The sequence below is a fragment of the Amblyraja radiata genome, chromosome 17 (genome assembly GCF_010909765.2).
Source record: "Amblyraja radiata isolate CabotCenter1 chromosome 17, sAmbRad1.1.pri, whole genome shotgun sequence".
In the NCBI taxonomy this organism is placed as follows: domain Eukaryota; kingdom Metazoa; phylum Chordata; class Chondrichthyes; order Rajiformes; family Rajidae; genus Amblyraja; species Amblyraja radiata.
In genome coordinates this window covers 45,072,014-45,090,006 of record NC_045972.1, presented here as the reverse complement: position 1 = coordinate 45,090,006, position 17,993 = coordinate 45,072,014, and the positions used below count along the sequence as shown (strand labels likewise).

At 43.9% G+C, this 17,993-nt stretch overlaps 1 protein-coding gene across 1 annotated transcript in view; it reads left to right on the top strand.

The window, feature by feature from the left end:
- cyld (CYLD lysine 63 deubiquitinase) overlaps positions 1-10,528 on the top strand; it is a 45,777-nt gene extending 35,249 nt beyond the window's left edge. Inside the window, exons 14-17 of the mRNA XM_033036350.1 lie at positions 1,899-2,007; positions 7,259-7,377; positions 8,926-9,142; positions 9,737-10,528. Of these exons, the coding sequence (XP_032892241.1) occupies positions 1,899-2,007; positions 7,259-7,377; positions 8,926-9,142; positions 9,737-9,921 (630 nt within the window). The 3' untranslated portion in view covers positions 9,922-10,528. The remainder of the gene's footprint in view (positions 1-1,898; positions 2,008-7,258; positions 7,378-8,925; positions 9,143-9,736) is intronic.
- Positions 10,529-17,993: the final 7,465 nt, after the last annotated feature.

Sequence of the window (17,993 nt, the reverse complement as noted above, 5' to 3'; positions counted from 1 at the left end):
CACTGCCAGAGGAGGCAGTTGAGGCAGGTACTATAGCAGCATTTACAAAAACTTTTGGACATGGACTGAAAAGGTTTAGAGGGATATTGGCCAAACATGAGCAGGTGGGACAGTGTTGATGGGTCATCTAAGTTGGCACGAGCAAGTTGAGCCGAAGGACCTGTTTCTGTGCTGGATGACTGTGACTATGGCTCCTTCTTTAGATATGTCCTCTGTAATAGTGATCTCCTGGTCCACTTCTTCTATGCCTGCTGGTTGCAATTAACTGCATTGTTAATGTGGTGAATAATTAGATCCATTGGCTCCTTTCAGCATTTGTGTCGTGCATTCGGCGTGAACTCTGATTCAAGGTCTGTGGAAATTGTGGGCTGTCTGTGCTCTCGCAGTCTGACCACAATCCCTCACACCTACTGTGGTCTCTCCCTCCCTCAGTTCCTGCCTTATTTCTCTTTTCGCATTCCAATCCCTTTACTTTAACTATATTTAGATGTAGCCCTTGTGGCTAATGGGATCAGAGGGTATTGAGTTGGATGATCAGCCATGATCATATTGAATGGCGGTGCAGGCTCGAAGGGCCGAATGGCCTACTCCTGCACCTATTTTCTATGTTTCCCGTTGACCTTAATGACCCTCTCACTGCAACTCTTCCACTCGTCTCAACGGCCAGGTCACCCAAGACCTGGGAACACAAGTCTTCCTCTTGCCCCACTCCACCAGAACCCAAACTGGGCTTTCCTACCGAAAAAAAACCCTGCCTAGTTCTGGCTGCTCAGTGTGGTGGACACATTGAACATGGTGCTAGTGGTTGCTCACAGGGTGACCTCTGGCAAAACCCATAGCTCTCTTTGGTTTGTGACCCATATTGCTCCAATGTTAGACACAATATAGCTGGAGTAACTCAGCAGGTCAGACAGCATCTCTGGAGAAAAGGAATAGGTGACGTTTCTGGTTGAGACCCTTCTTCAGACCTGCCTGACCTGCTGAGTTACTCCAGCTTTTTGTGTCTATCTTTGGTTTAAACCAGCATCTGCAGTTCCTTCCTACACATGACTCCAATGTTGTATCTTTGCTGTGCCCTTTATCCTTTACCTGTGCACTGGGGATGGCTTGATTGTATTCAAGTGGAGTCCTTTTCTTTGACTGGATAGCACGCAAACAAAATATTTTTGCTGTATCTCGGTCCACGTGACAATAAGAAACTAAACTACACTAAAAAATCATGAAAACTGCAGATTGAAGAAGGGTCCTGACCCAATATGTTGCCCAGTGTTTTTTCTCCAGATTTACTGCCTTGACCACGGGGTTATTCCAGTACTCTGTATCTGTCTTTGGTAAGGACAGAAGTTGCTTCCTCGTGAAAATTGTTATCCAGCACCTGTATAAAATAAAATATCTTCGGAGAGAAACCTCATTCTCCTTTATGAATTTTAAACAGAATTAAAGCAATCATTTACATCTTTTCTTGTATAAAAACTGAACTTTTTCAGTGAGTGAAAAGAAGGCACTTAGAAATTAAAGTGAGAACATTTGAACTGATCGTCTCGAAGAAAGGGCCCTGACCCGAAGCGTCACCTATCCATGTTCTCCAGAGATGCTGCCTGACACGCTGAGTTACTCCAGCACTTGATGTCTTTTTTTGTGAACCAGCATCTACAGCTCCTTGTGTCTCCCTCCAGAGATGCTGCCTGACCCGCTGAGTCACTCCAGCAGCTTGTCTCTTCCTGAGGAAATTGAACGTTTTTGAATGACCTGACCACGCGACATGATTGTGCTTAATAGAGTATAACATCTTATTAAACAACAGGATTGTCAATTTAATGGAAATTACGTTTATTTGAGGATTTTGAAGGTTAGCATAAATAATGCGAAAACTTGATAAGATTCATTTTTTCTTTAAGGCGCCTTCATGTCTCATAGTTCAGATGCCACGATTTGGTAAAGATTTCAAGATGTTTAAGAAGATATTTCCAACTTTGGAATTGGATATCACTGATTTATTAGAAGACAGTGAGTAATATTTATTCTATTTCTGTTTGCTTTCCAAATTCATTTATTATTATGAACCAGGAAGTGCCCTTTTTAGATTGTCCTGTTTATGTTTAAACTTAGAACTGTCTGTGCTATTTTTATATTAGTCAGACAATGTTTCTGAATATAACTTGAATATGTCATATTTAATGTGATGTTGACATTTATGATTCTTTTTTAAGTGTTGTAAGCTTTGAAGAAGCCTAACCATTACTGAAAGATGGCCTCAGTATTTTCCATTGCATAATAGTTTAGCTGATTAGAATCAATAATCTAAAGAAAGCTCTGACCTTTGAGACACAGATTTGTATCTTGTAGTTTTGCAGTTTGGCTTTTTCAGTTTGTTTCCGTTTCGAGATACAGTGTGGAAACAGGCCCTTTGGCCCGCCGAGTCTGTGCCAACCAGCAATCACCCATTCACTAGTTCTATCCTGAATAGTAGAGGCAATTTACAGAAGCCAATTAACCTCCAAGCCTGCATGCCTTTGGAGTGTGGTAGAAAATCAGAGCAACCGGAGAAAACGCATGGGTCACAGGGAGAACGTACAAACTCCGTACAGGCAGCACCTGAGGTCACGATCAAACTCGGGTCTGCGGTGCTATAAGGCAGCAACTCTACGGCTGTGTTGCCGTGCCGCCCTGATTATTTATTCTCACTGGGCCCAGTTTCCTATTTTAACCCCACAGCTCTGTGTTAATTGGACTTAAAAGATGCACAGAACATTTCTCACTTCTTAACCTCTGAATTCCCTTTATATCCAGGGGTCTGGACAATACATATCTATAGTCGAAGATAGACACAAAATGCTGGAGTAACTCAGCGGGACAGGCAGCATCTCTGGGGAGAGAAAGGATGGGTTGTAGTGGCCTGGATGAGGTCAGGAAAAGGCCAGACGCCAGGCAGGTTCAAAAGCGGTCGGCAAGAAACGGTGATAAAACGCAACCATCCCCACGAATTCCTGGAGGCCCTTAACTGTGGACAGCGTCCACCCTGGCCGGCAGAGGCACCACCTCTTGTTGAGTTACGTGGTGGCCAAGGAAGCCTTCACCCCAAAACGGCACTTGGCCGAGTTGATAGCCAATCCACAATCACTGAGGCGCTGACACAGCTGACGGAGGTGGATGCAGTGCTCCTGCCGCTAGCGGCTGGCCACAAGTATGTCATCCAAGTAGACGATTACAAAGTCCAGGCCACCGCACACAGTCCATAAGCCGCTGGAAGGCCTGCGCGGCGTTCTTCAACCCAAACGACATCCGCAAAAATTCAATCAGTCCAAACGGTATAATAATTGCTGTCTTAGGGATATTGTCGGGGTGGACCACGTACGAGGTCCACCTTGGAGAACACTGATGCTCCGGCCAGATGGGATTTGAAGTCCTGAATGTGCGGGACCGGGTGCCTGTCGGCGACGGTCAGATCATTCAGAAGACGATAATCCCCGCACGGGCGCCAGCCCCCTCCCGCTTTGGGGACCATGTGGAGTGGTGACGCCCATGGGCTATCGGAGGGGCGCACGATGCCCATTGCCTCCATCAGGCGGAACTCCTCCCGAGCTAGACGGGGCTTGTCTGGCGTGAGACGACGTGCACGGGCGGGCCAGTAGTCAGAATATGGTGTTCCACCCCGTGCTTGGGGGCGGAGGAGCGGAAGAGGATGTCCGGAATATCCGCCAGGATGCGCGCGGAAGTCGCATCCACGGACGACAGGTGACCATCAGGGCGTGCAACCAGATCACCGACGCGGAGGAAGACCGGCTCCAGCGTGACGGAATACACCAGGCGCTGCCGCTTGACATCCACGAGGAGTGAATGGGCTCGAAGGAAGGCGGCGCCCAGCAGCGGCTGGGAAACATTGGCGATGGCAAACTCCCACGAAAGGCAGCTGCGGCCAGAGTTGAGGGAGATGGTGCGAACTCCGTAGGTGCGAATAGCACTCCCGTTTGCCCGCACGGATTTCAGCGATGGGGGGAGGCAGCACACTCACCTCTGCCCCGGTGTCCACGAGGAACCGACCCCCGGTGCGGTGATACCAGGCGAAGACACGATGAATATGGCCGTCGTCAAAGGAATCACTGACGACCGGCCCCTGCATTTCCCGGGAAGGCGCAGGGTGGGCGACATTGCCTGGCTGCAGCTCCCTAGCGTCGGGGATAATAGCACCAACCCCTCTGCTGGCGTCTGGTGAAATAGCAGATGAAGTTGGCTGAGATGAACCACAACGACCTCTGCTGGCGTCGGATGGAACTGCCGGCGGGCCGTGCTGGAGTGACGAGCCTGCGCTGGAATGCCCGATTGCGGCCGGATTTCACCGCGGGGTCGTCCGGGAGCAGCGGAGACGCGGTCGACCTGGAATACTGGAATCAGATATCGGGCTCTTCGGTCCACAAAGTCGGGAGCTTCAGCGCAACGGCGTTGTTTTCCATCACGATGCGTGATGAACGTCGGGGTCACCAGTTGTAGTGGCCTGGATGAGGTCAGGAAAACACACAGAACTCCCGTGAGCAGGATCCGGGAAACCCCGTGGGCAGACAATCGTCCCTGTCCCTCAAGAGCCGAGGGGGATGACCCAAGGAGTGGCCTAACCCCCAGGGACCGAAACAAGGTGACTTTTTCGGTGACCCGCTGAGTTACTCCAGCATTTTGTGTCTATCTTCGATGTAAACCAACATCTGCAGTTCTTTCCTACACACATCTATAGTTATTGTCGCAGTCTTGTTCAACTTGTGTTCAGCAGCACCACCACCACTTCTTCTTATCGAGTCCACACACAGCCAGAGCTGAACACACTTCTGGTCATCTGCATACAATGGTGTCTGTCTTGTGCTTCTTGTGTGTGGTGGTGGAAAGATTGATGGAAACAGGGCCGCGACGTGAATGCTCTTTCCTTGACCCCAAACATCACCACTAAAACAATGGGATCAGGCCAATACAACATTACTGGCTATTAAATTTTCATTTGGGACATCAAAAACTCTACCACGAGTACTGACCTCCCCACCATCGAAGGGATCAATAGGAGGAGTTGCCTCAAAGACAACCAGTATCATCAAGGCCCAACACCACCCTGGCCACGCTCTCATTTCACTCCTGCCATTGGGAAGAAGGTATGAGCATCTGAAAACCGTGACCTCCAAGTTCAGGAACAGCTTCTGCTCAACATTGATCAGCCTATTGAATACTACACAACATTAGTTTAGTTTTAAAGCCCTGTCCCACTGTACGAGTTCATTCAAGAGTTCTCCCGAGTTTTGCCTTGATTCAACTCGGAGATTTACGGTAATGGCCGCTCGTAGGTACTCGGGGCTCTCGTGGACATTTTTCAACACGTTGAAAAATCTTCACGAGTCTTCCCGAGCTTACCGCGTTTCCCGGGTACCTGCTGTTAGCGTTACGAGCCGCTAAGAGAAGTCCCCGAGCTCCGACGTACCCGCTACGTTCATTCTACCTGCTTACCACGAGTTTGATTTTTTTTAAACTCAGGAGAGCTCTTGAATTAGCTCGTACAGTGGGACAGGGCCTTTTGTTTAGTTTATTGTCGCATGTACCAAGGTACAGTGAAAAGCTTTTGTTGCGTGCTAACCAGTCTGCGGTAAGATAAATATATGATTACAATTGAGGCATCCGCAGTGTACAGATGCATGATAAAGGGAATTACGTTTAATGCAAGATGAAGGACAGTAAGTCTGATTAAAGATCTCCTATGAGGTAGACAGTAGCTCAGGACTGCACTCTAGTTGCCAGTTAAACTATGAACTATAAATGGTCTTGCTTACACTGGAGTCTGGGCTTTTTAAAAAAAAAACATTATTGAACTTTTTTTGCTTATTATGTTATCTATAAATCTGTTATAATGCTGTAAGTAAGAATTTAATTGTTCTGTTTAGGTACAAATGACATTTAAACACACTTGGCATTTCGGATGTCCCTTTGAGTTAGTTACTATATTTTAAAGTTGATTGTGTGACTGTCATTTTTTTTGTGGTCGATCATTTTTAACCGGGGTTTGGATCCTTTGGTAATGGAGATAATCTGTTGTGTACCAGGTTTTGAGATAGAGTTGATATTTCTTGTATAAAACAGAGGGCTCTTGGAGGCGATGAAAGCAATTTAAATTTATTCATAAGCAGTTGCAGCTGTAGTATTATTGACAGCCACTAGAGGGAGTGAAGCTTTGCGAGAAGTCCAATTGTCCTCATTCCTTTACATAGAATGCTCTTCAACAATGAAAGCCCTCATTATATCCCACAGAGAAGGTGCACTATCAACTCTTCCTCTCTCTCTTTTTAAAATTGATTTCTTTAAATGCTCTAAGGTTATAATTGTTTTCAAATTAGTAAATCATTTTCCCCATTAAAAGTGAACATATTCTAGTGGTCAGTGTCCACTTGAACCTCTGAACATCGCACTGTGCTGCCATCTAAAGTTAGCCTCTTAAACCAGCAACCTTATCATCCATGGGCTGCAACCTTCCCACCACTGCAAGGGCCAGGAATCGAGCGGGCAAGATCAACTCTGACCCCTCTCACCTTGGCCACAAACTTTTTGAATCACTTCCCTCTGGAAGGCGACTCCGGACTGTCAAAGCTGCCACAGCCAGACATAAAAACAACTTTTTTTCCCACGAGCAGTAGCTCTACTCAATAACTAAAAGTCTGTTGCCTCATTTTGATCTGGTATTTTATTTCTTTCACATGTTTAAACTGTAATGTTTTATTAATTGTTTACTGTATGTCGTGTTGTTACTTGCGAGCTGCGCACCAAGGCAAATTCCTTGTATGTGTGCATACTTGGCCAATAAACTTATTCATTCATAATGATTCGAATTATGAATAGTTCATTATATTTATGAATTCCACATTGATTTGAATTATGAATTCTTGGCTGATTTGAATTAAGAATTTGACCATGTTATGAATTATGTGTTGATTTGAATTGCGGATTCTACATTGATTTCAATTATGGACTTGACAATGATTTGAATTATGAATTCTACATTGATTTGAATTTTGAAATCTACATTTTGAATTACGAAATCTACATTGATTTGAAGGCATGATTTCCATATTGATTTGGCATTCATAGGAGGACCTAGTGAGATTAGTTGCTCTACTAGTGTGCCAGGTAGGTGGAAGGATTGATGGGAAACCCTGGGAAAGGATTTGCACCCATTAATTGTAACAAAATGGTTTAAAAATAAGAAGATTGATAATATTGCCTTTTTATATTTTAGCTCCGCGAGACTGTCGAATCTGTGGAGGTCTTGCACTTTATGAATGCAAAGAATGTTATAATGACATTGATATAACTGCTGGAAAAATTAAGCAATTCTGCAAAGCTTGCACAACCCAGGTACATATTTTTCATTAAATTAAAACATTCTATTTAAGGAAAGAAATGAATTTTCTCTTGATTTTTTTTTTTTCAGTGATTTTGTTAATGTTCTTTAGAAAATGAATCTCTTCCTTACCCATCTACCTAAATGCGACACCAGTCCCATGTCAACATAATTGACTGAACGGTTCCTCTTTCGAGGACTGATGAGCCCCTTGTTTGCATGGATTTTTTTTAGTTTTATAGATACAGTGAGGAAACAGGCCCTTTGGCCCACTGAGACCAGCGATCACCCCGCACATTAACACTATCCTACACACACTAGGGACAATCTGCACATACACCAAGCAATTAACCTACATACCTGTATGTCTTTGGAGTGTGAGAGGAAACCGAAGATCTCGGAGAAAACCCGCGCGGGTGGCAGAACGTACAAACTCCGGACAGACAGCGCCCATGGTCGGGATCCATCCCGGGTCTCGGGCGCTGTAAGGCAGCAACTCTACCGCTGCGCCACCATGACCGCCCTATGAAGGTTGAGATGAAAGTTGGATATTTACTGTCTCACCAGTGATGCTCTGATTAAGTTAAAATCAGTTATTCATTATTTATTATTCTAATTTATTATAATGCATTTATTTATAATATAATCACTAATTATTAAGTTAATTAATATGGAAAATAGGAATTGACTGTTAAACTTCCTCCCTCTCTAATGCTTGGCATGAAGATGTTTGCATTAGTTTCAATTATACTCTATCGTCACACGTACCTAGGTACAATGAAATTATTAGTTTAGTTTAGAGATACAGCACTGAAACAGGATCTTCGGCCCACCTAGTCCACGCCGACCAGCGATCACCCCGTGCACTAGCACTATCCTGCACACTGTACATCTTTGGAGTGTGGGAGGAAACTAGAGAAGTCTTACGTGGTCATGGGGAGAACGTACAAACTCCATACTGACAGCGCCTATAGTCAAGATCGAACCCGTGTTTCTGCCGCTGTTAAGGCATCAACTCTACCGCTGTGCCGCCGTGCTGTACACAGTCTCCACGTTTAGAAACATAGAAAATAGGTGCAGAAGTAGGCCATTCAGCCCTTTTTAGCCAGCACCGCCATTCACTATGATCAAGGCTGATCATCCAAAATCAGTACCCCGGTCCTGTTTCTCCCCATATCCCTAGATTCCTGAGAGTCCTAAGAGCTACATCTAACTCTCTTGAATACATCAATGATTGGTGGTGCAGACAAAGTGACAGAAGTTCTCGTTAAAGTTCCCCTTCATTCTCGACTGCCCATCGTCCTCCCGGCACCTCGTTGTTCTCGGTGCCTCCCCCGCCCCCCTCCCGCCTTTGTTCTCGGTGGCGCAGTCCGACCACGCTCTCCTTAACCTGTCCTCGGCCCAATTGCCTCTCCGCAGCCCTTCCTTGGCCCGACCGCCTCTCCTCTCCGCGGCCCTTCCTCGGCCAGCCGCCCGGGCCGCTCCTGTGCGCCTCACCGGGAGCTTCCCTGCACAATTTGCCGTTTCTCGAGTCGCCGTTAACGCAGTTTGCTTTGTTCCAGGTACATCTCCATCCAAAGAGACAAGGACACGAGCAGAGGAAAGTGACTCTGCCGGAGCAGATGGCAGACTACTCCTGGAGGCAGTGCTGCATGCCCAGGCAGAAGATGAAACTGTTTGCAGTGCTCTGCATAGAAACCAGTCACTATGTGGCTTTCGTCAAATATGGCCCAGATGACTCGGCTTGGTTGTTTTTTGACAGCATGGCTGACCGGGACGGTACGGCAAAACTTCCATCATCTCTGACATGTTTGCCCCGTTGAACTTTTATGCTGCTTGTTAGCTACTGTTGTGTTCATTAGTCATAGGAGCAGAATTTGGCCATGTGACCCATCGTGTCTGCTCTGCCATTCGATCGTGGCTGACCCATCTTTCCCTCTCAATCCCATTCTCCTGTCTTCTCCCAGTAACCTTTGACACCCTTACTAATCAAGAACCTGTCAATCTCCGCATTAAAAATATCCAAAGACTTGGCCTCCACAGTCGTCTGTGGCAATGAATTCCACAGATTCGCCACCCTCTGACTAAAGAAATTCTGTCTAATTTCTAAAGGTATGTCCTGTATAGAACTCCCATTTCTAAAGACATCCTGTATAGAACTATCAGGGTCTTTTATCTTGTGCTATATCTTGTGCTAGAAGCTGGGTTTATCCTGAGCTCTTTTGCACACCATAAATAGGCAGTTTAGTAGCAAGTGATATATATATTTGAGTTAAGAGCAGCCTGCAAGTGAGTTTCACATTATTCATTTTACAAAATCCAAAATAGATTTGGAGATCTTGAATGTTTAATCAGTTTTTTGTTTGTTCACAGGTGGGCAGAATGGTTACAATATCCCTCAGGTGATTCAGTGCCCTGAGATAGGGGAGTACTTGAAAATGTCACCAGAAAAGCTGCACGGATTGGATCCGAAAAGCATCCAAGGGTTTGCGAGGAGGCTGCTTTGCGATGCGTACATGTGCATGTACCAAAGTCCGGCGATGAGTTTGTACAAATAGTCTGCCAACCTTTTAAGTCTTGGAAGCAAACCCATCATCTAATTTATTATGTTTAAAGAATGTTTGAGTTGCATAAAATAAAGTGGGAGCATGGCAATAACTTTTCACTGTAGAGTATGTCTGCCATTTCTTAAAATGTCCACCAGCTGAACGTAAAAGTAGGAGTTCTTTTAAAGACAAAGTGACAATGTGTAAATAATTTTATTTCATTTTAGTTTTGGAAATGTCTCTGGATACTAACCTGTTAATGAATCCCACTCATTTATTGCTCTGTAACATCTACCGTTGGAAACACTTTTATCACCCACATGTCATTTGGAATAGTGTTAGCTGCTTGTGTCATTGAAATGCTGACCTTGCCTGTTGTCTATGTGGCAAATGTCGCTCGGTATGAATCTTGCATTTCAGCAAATGCGTTCACTTTACTGCCAGACTGACGGCTTGATTTTGTTTCACTCCCAAGAGCTTTTCTTTTGTCTCATTTGAATCTCCTTTGTTTCCTGATTCTTCCCGTTTTATGAATTTCTGAATTATTTTTTTTGGCCCTTAAAAATATTATATATCCAGAAAACTTGATAAAACTGCAAATGTGCTTTGTTTGAAAGTTGATTGTATTTTTGTAATCTTGAGCTTTGAGGGAAAAGAAATAGTTGTGTGAAAATTAGGGCCCATAACAGCACTGACCTAAGTATATATTTTTGGTATTGTTTTATATTTTGGCCTTGTCATTTGTACTTGACGCTTAACAAATTGGATCCTTAAATCTACTAATGCAGCAAATTTCAGTGGTAAGGCTGATCTTGGCTTTTAAATTATAATCGTCTCAATCTTTGCTGTGCAGAAAGCACTTTTCCTTTTGTGTGCTATTGTGATATGCCAGCACCATCTGAAGGACAAACTGACTGAAGGAAAGTGGAGGGAAAAATAAGGGTGACTTGGCTCGCATAACTTTTCCTTTCCTAAGGTTATAGAATCGTATTTCTTAAGCGGGTGTAGGAAGGAACTGCAGGTGCTGGTTTATCCCGAAGATGGGTCAGGCAGCATCTCTGGAGAAAAGGAATGGGTGACGTTTCGGGGTCTGGACCCTTCTTCAGACTGAAAAGATAGAGAAGGCCGGAAAAAATCAGGGCCAGCAACAGATGACCTTAGGAAGGGTGGAGTCCACAATGGCCCATTGTTGGCTGGGGAAGATGTGCTAACTAGAGAGATACAGGCATGCGAACAGTGGAACTAGTAGAACGACGGGTGGGAGAGAGAAGGGGGGGGGGGGGAGAATGCAAACGTTATCTGACGTATTGATCCACAGGATAACAGCAGATATGTGAATTCAGAAAACCAAAGTAGTAAATGAGGCACCATTAATTAAATATGTATATTAGAATGTTCATTGTACTGTGATGCATTAACTTTGAAAATCAACTATATATATATGACGCCATTCGTCTAAAAGGCTTTTAGCCCGACTCCAGATGAGAATGTTTAATTAGTATTTTTGGCATACTTTTATATTGACATACTACTTGAAAAGAAATAACTGGAATTAACAAAGCGTCCCTTAGATTAATGTAATGACTTTTTAAGGTGGAATATGATGTTAGCCCATGGCCTTCATGATTAGTGTTCCAGCCATGTATGGTTTAGCTGCTAAACACACTGTTAGAAAATGTAGCGTTGTTTCTAGCCCTGAGAAAATGGGCACTGGAACTTTCTTTGGGGATCTGTGTTTTCCCAACAGTATGATTGCGCTCTTTGCTATGTCTTTCTGTCCGAGTTTGCATGTTGTTTGTTGAGCTGTGTAGAACGCAGTATTGAAGATCCGTGGATAATGGTAGTCTGACTTGTCAATGTGACTTGTCTCATGTTGTCAAGCTGGAAAGGGCACAGAATGGTACAGAGAAGATTTACGAGGATGTTGCCAGGGCTCAAGGGTCTGAACTACAGGGAGAGAGGTTGTGCAGGCTGGGACTCTATGCCCTGGAGCGCAGGAGGATGAGGGGTGATCTTATAGAGGTGTATAAAATCATGAGAGGAATAGATCGGGTAGATGCCCAGAATAGGGGAATCAAGGACCAGAGGACATAGGTTAAAGGTGAAGCGGAAAAGAATTAATAGGAATCTGAGGGGTAAATTCTTCACACAAAGGGTGGTGGATGTATGGAACAAGCTGGCAGAGGAGGTAGTTAAGGCAGGGACTATCACAACGTTTAAAAAGCAGTTAGACAGGGACATGGATAGGACAGGTTTGGAGGGATATGGACCGAACACAGGCAGGTGGGACTAGTGTAGCTGGGACATGTAGGCCAGTGTGGGAAAGTTGGGCCAAAGGGCCTGTCCTAAAAATTATGGAGGGCACTGTATTTAATATTATGAAAGGCATAGATAGGGTAGACCGTCAGAACCTTTTTATCCAGGATGGAAAGATCAAATACCAGAGGGCATAGCTTTAAGGTGAGAGAGGCGAAGTTGAAAGGAGATGTGCGGGGCAGGTTTTTTTACACAGAGAGTGGTGCGTGCTTGCGCCATGCTGCCAGGGGGGGGTGGTCGAGGCAGATATGATAGTGGCGTTTAAGAGACTTGGATAGGCACATGGATATGGTGGAATATGTGTTATGTGCAGGTGGATCGGAGTTGGTCTTGTCTTGTTTGGCACAGACTTTGTGGGCCAAAGGGCCTGCTGTTGTGCTGTACTGTTCCATGTACAAGTGTATGGGTGTTTGCTGGTCGGAACGGACTCAGTGGGCCGAAGGGCCTGTTCCATGTTTTTTCACTGAACTCCAGATTTAATTAACTTGTCCCAAATTTACCAACAATAGTGATGGCATTTAAACTCATGACTTTGGCATTGTTTCTAGACCTCTGAAAACTAGCCTAGTAATTTAGCATCTTTACTTTCATACGCCAAGATTAAGCATTTCTTAAATGTAGCTGCTAGTTTCAAATTGTGATGCGGTTGCTATTGTCAAAGACACACCATTGGAAAAAAACTTGTGTTTTGATGTAGTTTCCTCTCCTATCCGTTTCTCCCCTCTCTCATCCAAACCCCAGCGCATGTGACTGTTTATTCATGCCTGAGTCCTAATCGCAGCTATTCCTCTCAGTGTACAAACTTCTTTCATTAAGCGGAGAATTGCTGGTATTTCTGCATCGCTCTTCAGAGGCCAGGTTGAAATTAACTTGGCATCATCATGTTCGGCACAAACATTGTGGGCAGAAGGGCACGTTCGATGCTCTGTCTTATTTTGGGAGCTTGGACTAACTTCCAGCGCGTGTGTCTCCGTCTACTAAGGGCAACGCGTTCATTTCAAGCAATGCTGCGGCCAGCCGCAACTCGTGGAGTTAAATCTATCTTCTCACAGTTCAGGAAGTGAAAAGGTAAGCGATACTCCAAACTCTGAGAACTTGATCAAACTAGCTGCGCCATCAGCATTCTGACAGGTCGTGACAAATTAACAGGAGCTTGAAACAAAAAAAAAAACAAGCTGACTGTCGGAAGTGCAAAGACATGATGTATCTAGGGTCCTTCCTTGCACTTACTCTTTTGCACCTGTCATTTGATACTTCATCAGTTCCTACCTGCTCGCTAATTTGTATTAACTCTTTAAAACAACATGCTTCTTGTTTGAATAAACCAGTCACGTATCCGTGCACTTTCTGCCTTTTTATTTTCAAGGTTCGTGGAAATTTGTTGGCGTGTTCACGATTTGGTGCAATGTCTTTTATTAGTTGCCGTTATGTTTGTGTCCACAAAGCTCAGTACAGTAATCCCTGGCTATTGCAGACATGTTTATAACGGATATCTGTTATAGCGGACTGCCTCGTAAAAACACGGGCTACTTGTTACACTGTGGAGGTTATTAAAATTGGCAAGGCATTGAAATTGACAGGCAATCCCTTCAATCACCGCTTAACAATGTAACTAATCAACAGCCGTTAGTATTTGTTTAGCTTTTTTGCAGTAACAAAAATACATTTTTAACTTAAAATGAATGAACAATGCACTTGAAAACAACTCACTATTTCACGGAGGGACCGCTAGTTATAGCGGATAATCGGCAATAATGGACACCATTTCTCCCCCCTCCCCTATGGTCTGTTGTGATGAGGGTTTTCCGTTTTTATTCCATACAACAGGGCCTGTTTCCGCACTGTATCTCTAAAAGTCTATCCACCTGCCTATCGAAAAGCCTCTTAGATGTGGAGGGCATGAAGGAGTGCTCGGTGGGCTGAAGGGCCTATTTCCACGTTGTATCTCTAAAGTTTAAATTGAATGCACACTGCAAAAGTAATGAAAAATACTGTTTTCTTTTCTTGATGAAAACAGTGTAACTTGGTGCACTGTTAAGTTCCACTTCTTGTAGCGGTACAGGACTGGCAGTATAATTTGATTTTGGTCACAGTCGAACTCTGCTTTAGTTGTGTAAAAACCCGTGGAGAGATTTTCTCGCTTCACTTGGCCTTGACACCTTGTGGCATGTAATTCCAGTTTGATGCCGGTCTACTTTTAAAATGATCTTGTGGCCACTTTATATATTGCTAGATTTTCCATTAGTATAAATGAGGTGTTGCGGGCTTGGAATTGACTTTCTAACTTCCAAAACTCAAATTGGTCACCCAGTATTGTTGGCTTTGGAGTCCATTCATCTTGCATTCTGTTTAAGTCGTTAACTTCAGATTGCTGACATAATGTAGGACTGCTACACCACTGAAAAATGCGAAGCTGCATTTTATGAGGTGGAACAGTGGCACAGCGGTAGAGTTGCTGCCTTTTAAGGGCTGTCCCAATGTACGAGCTAATTCATGAGCTCTCCCGGGTTTAAAAAAAATCAAACTCGTGGTAAGTGCGTAGAATACGTAGCGGGTACGTCGGAGCTCGGGAGGTCTCTTAGCGGCTCGTAAATCTAATGGCAGGTACTCGGGAAACGCGGTAAACTCGGGAAGACTCGTGAAGATTTTTCAACGTTGAAAAATGTCCACGAGAGCCCCGAGCACCTACGAACGGCTGTTACCGTAAATCTCCGAGTTCGAATCAGGGGAAACTCGGGAGAACTCTTGAATTAGCTCGCACAGTGGGACAGCCGCATTACCACGCCAGAGACCCGGGTTCGATCCTGACTACGGGTGCTGTCTGTACGGAGTTTGTACTTTCTCCCTGTGACCTGTGTGGGTTTCCTCTAGGAGCTCCGGTTTCCTCCCACACTCCAATGACGTGCAGGTATGTAGGTTAATTGGCAAAATTGTAAATTGTCCCTTGTTTGTGTAGGATAGCGTTAGTGTACGGGGATCACTGGTCGGCGCGGACTCGGTGGGAAAAGGTCCTGTTGCCGCACTGTATCTCAAAACTAACCAAGGGTTAGAAGAAGGGTTTCGACCCAAAACGTTGCCTATTTCCTTCGCTCCACAGATGCTGCCTCACCCGCTGAGTTTCTCCAGCATTTTTGTCTAACCAAAACCAAACAGCGTTTTGTACAATCGTGTTTGCAACCATTCAGCTGTTTTTACACACGTAAAATTGACCCCTGGGTTGAAACATGTATTATCTTGTGCAAAACTGACAAAATTAATTTATTATAACATAGATGACATGCTTTGTGACTGAGTGCATGTGAAGGATGTTTTGTCAAATACAGAACATGGTGACATTTTTCAATATTACTGATGCACCGGTTAACTTTTTCTCTGTAATGTTTTCAATGGGTTCACGGCTCAAACATGACTGGCTTGGATCAGTCAATGAATGTTTGAATAAACTTTAATGCTTGTTTGAATCTCCTAAAGGTTACCACTTACTCTAGGCCTTGAGTTAATCATCTGAAAATTTACCTTGAGTCTGGCTTCTAAAAGATAGAAACAGGTCTTTGGTCTGAAGAAGGGTCCCGGACCAAAACGTCACTTATCCATGTTCTCCAGAGATGATGCTGACTCTCTGAGTTACTCCAGTACTTTGTGTCTTAAAAAAACCAACATCTGCAGTTCCTTGTATCTCCATTGTGCCCGCCACGCCCATGTCATCATGTGAATCTGTGGAGTTCTTTGCCACAGAAGGCTGTGGAGGCCAAGTCAATGGCAGAGATAGATAGATTCTTGATTAGTACAGGTGTCAGGTGTTATGGGGAGAAGGCAAGAGAATGGGGTTAAGAGGGTGAGATAGATCAGCCATGATTGAATGCCAGACTAGACTTGATGGGCCGAATGGACAACTTATGAACGTGATGTAAATCAGTTCTATGAATATTACCTGTAACAAATTCTTATTACTGACCAAACAAGCTACCATAGGCAAATTAGTATTAACTTTGCAATTTTCTAACCTTTCCATTACTGAACCAAGATACGTTTTTATTTAAACTGAGCTACTAATCCTGCCTCACTTATTTTGTTTCCTTTTAAAATTATTTTGAGCACATGAGGTGTATAAATGTAAAATAAATATAATTTAGAGGTGTATAAATTACCAGAAAGAAAAGCATACACTTTTTGTTATATCACTATGAACTCAGTATTGCTAATGATACAAATATGCAGAGGCACCAAGACTCTTTGGACAGGTGTGTGGATAAGGTACGTTTAGAGGAAAATGGGACAAACGCAGGCAGATGGGGCTTGAGTAGATGGGGCATGTTGATCGGCGTGGGCAAGTTGGGCCGAAGGGCCTTTTCCATGCTGGATGACTATACTCAGGGCAAGAAAAAGGCTTGAAGCGGGTCGCGCCGTACAATTGTACAGCTCAGTTTTGACTGATTAGTGCACCTGCGCTTTGATAATACAGGTGCACTAATCATTGGAAATAGAAGCCCGTTGGTAAGTTTTGTACATCATTGTTAGACTGATTATGAAGGGAAGTTCTTCATTAAATGTATGCTTTGGTACTTTGTTCAAATTAGACACCACAATGCTGATTTACTGTAAAATAGACAATGTATTTTCAGCACTTTAGAATGTTGTTATTGTTACTTGCATCCAATGCTTGTTTTGGGATGGGACAGGGTACTAACACCTCTAAAATGTGTTCAATGTCAGTATTTTGTTTTCTGGACAATTCACAGGTATGTTGTATTAACCTGTTCACTGCCAAGTGTGTTTTTTCCACTATTGGCCATGGCCTGAGTATACTGGGAGGTTGCATTGAACAGGTTAAAGGTGTCTACATTTTTTTGGCCTCCAAAACAGTAGCGATACTTGCGTCAAATATAATCTTGCAATTGACTTGAATTATAATTCTGTGTGAGCACCATATTTATATCAAATCCAAAGCAAAGTTTGCAATTATTGCAGTTACTTGTCGAATATATTGTTTATCTAGAAAGTTATAATTAAAACTCTTTTAAGAGAATAGTTTCCCTTGGGAAATGGCATCCTTAAAGAATGAATGTTGTCAAATGTGTACATTTACTTGTGGTAGTTTGACCTGTGGCTCCATCTTAAGGGTTTTACTTGAATTACATCTTTTTTATTTTGAGAATGAGCTACTGTTAGATTTAGCCGCGCTTTTTGATTTTAAACATCTTTCTCACGTAAATATCAGATGATTGGCGGCTCAGTGTGTACGTATTAAAGGCAGAGAATTCCTGAAAAACTTAGTAGGCCAAGCGGAATCTGTGGAACGAGAAACTGAGTTAATGTTTCAGGTCAAAGACTTCTTCAGAATTGGGAAGGGAAAAGCAAAAATAATACAAAGTGTTGGAGTTTAGAAGGATGAGAGGGCATCTTATTGAAACATATAAGATTGCAAATGGTTTGGACACGCTAGAGGCAGGAAACGTGTTCCCGATGTTGGGGAGTCCAGAACCAGGGGCCACATACAGTTTAAGAATAAGGGGTAAGCCATTTAGAACGGAGATGAGGAAATACTTTTTCTCACAGAGAGTTGTGAGTCTGTGGAATTCTCTGCCTCAGAGGGCGGTGGAGGCCGGTTTTCTGGACGCTTTCAAGAGAGCTAGATAGGGCTCTTGAAGGTAGCGGAGTCAGGGGATATGGGGAGAAGGCAGGAACAGGATACTGATTGTGGATGATCAGCCATGATCACATTGAATGGCGGTGCTGGCTCGAATGGCCTACTCCTGCACCTATTGTCT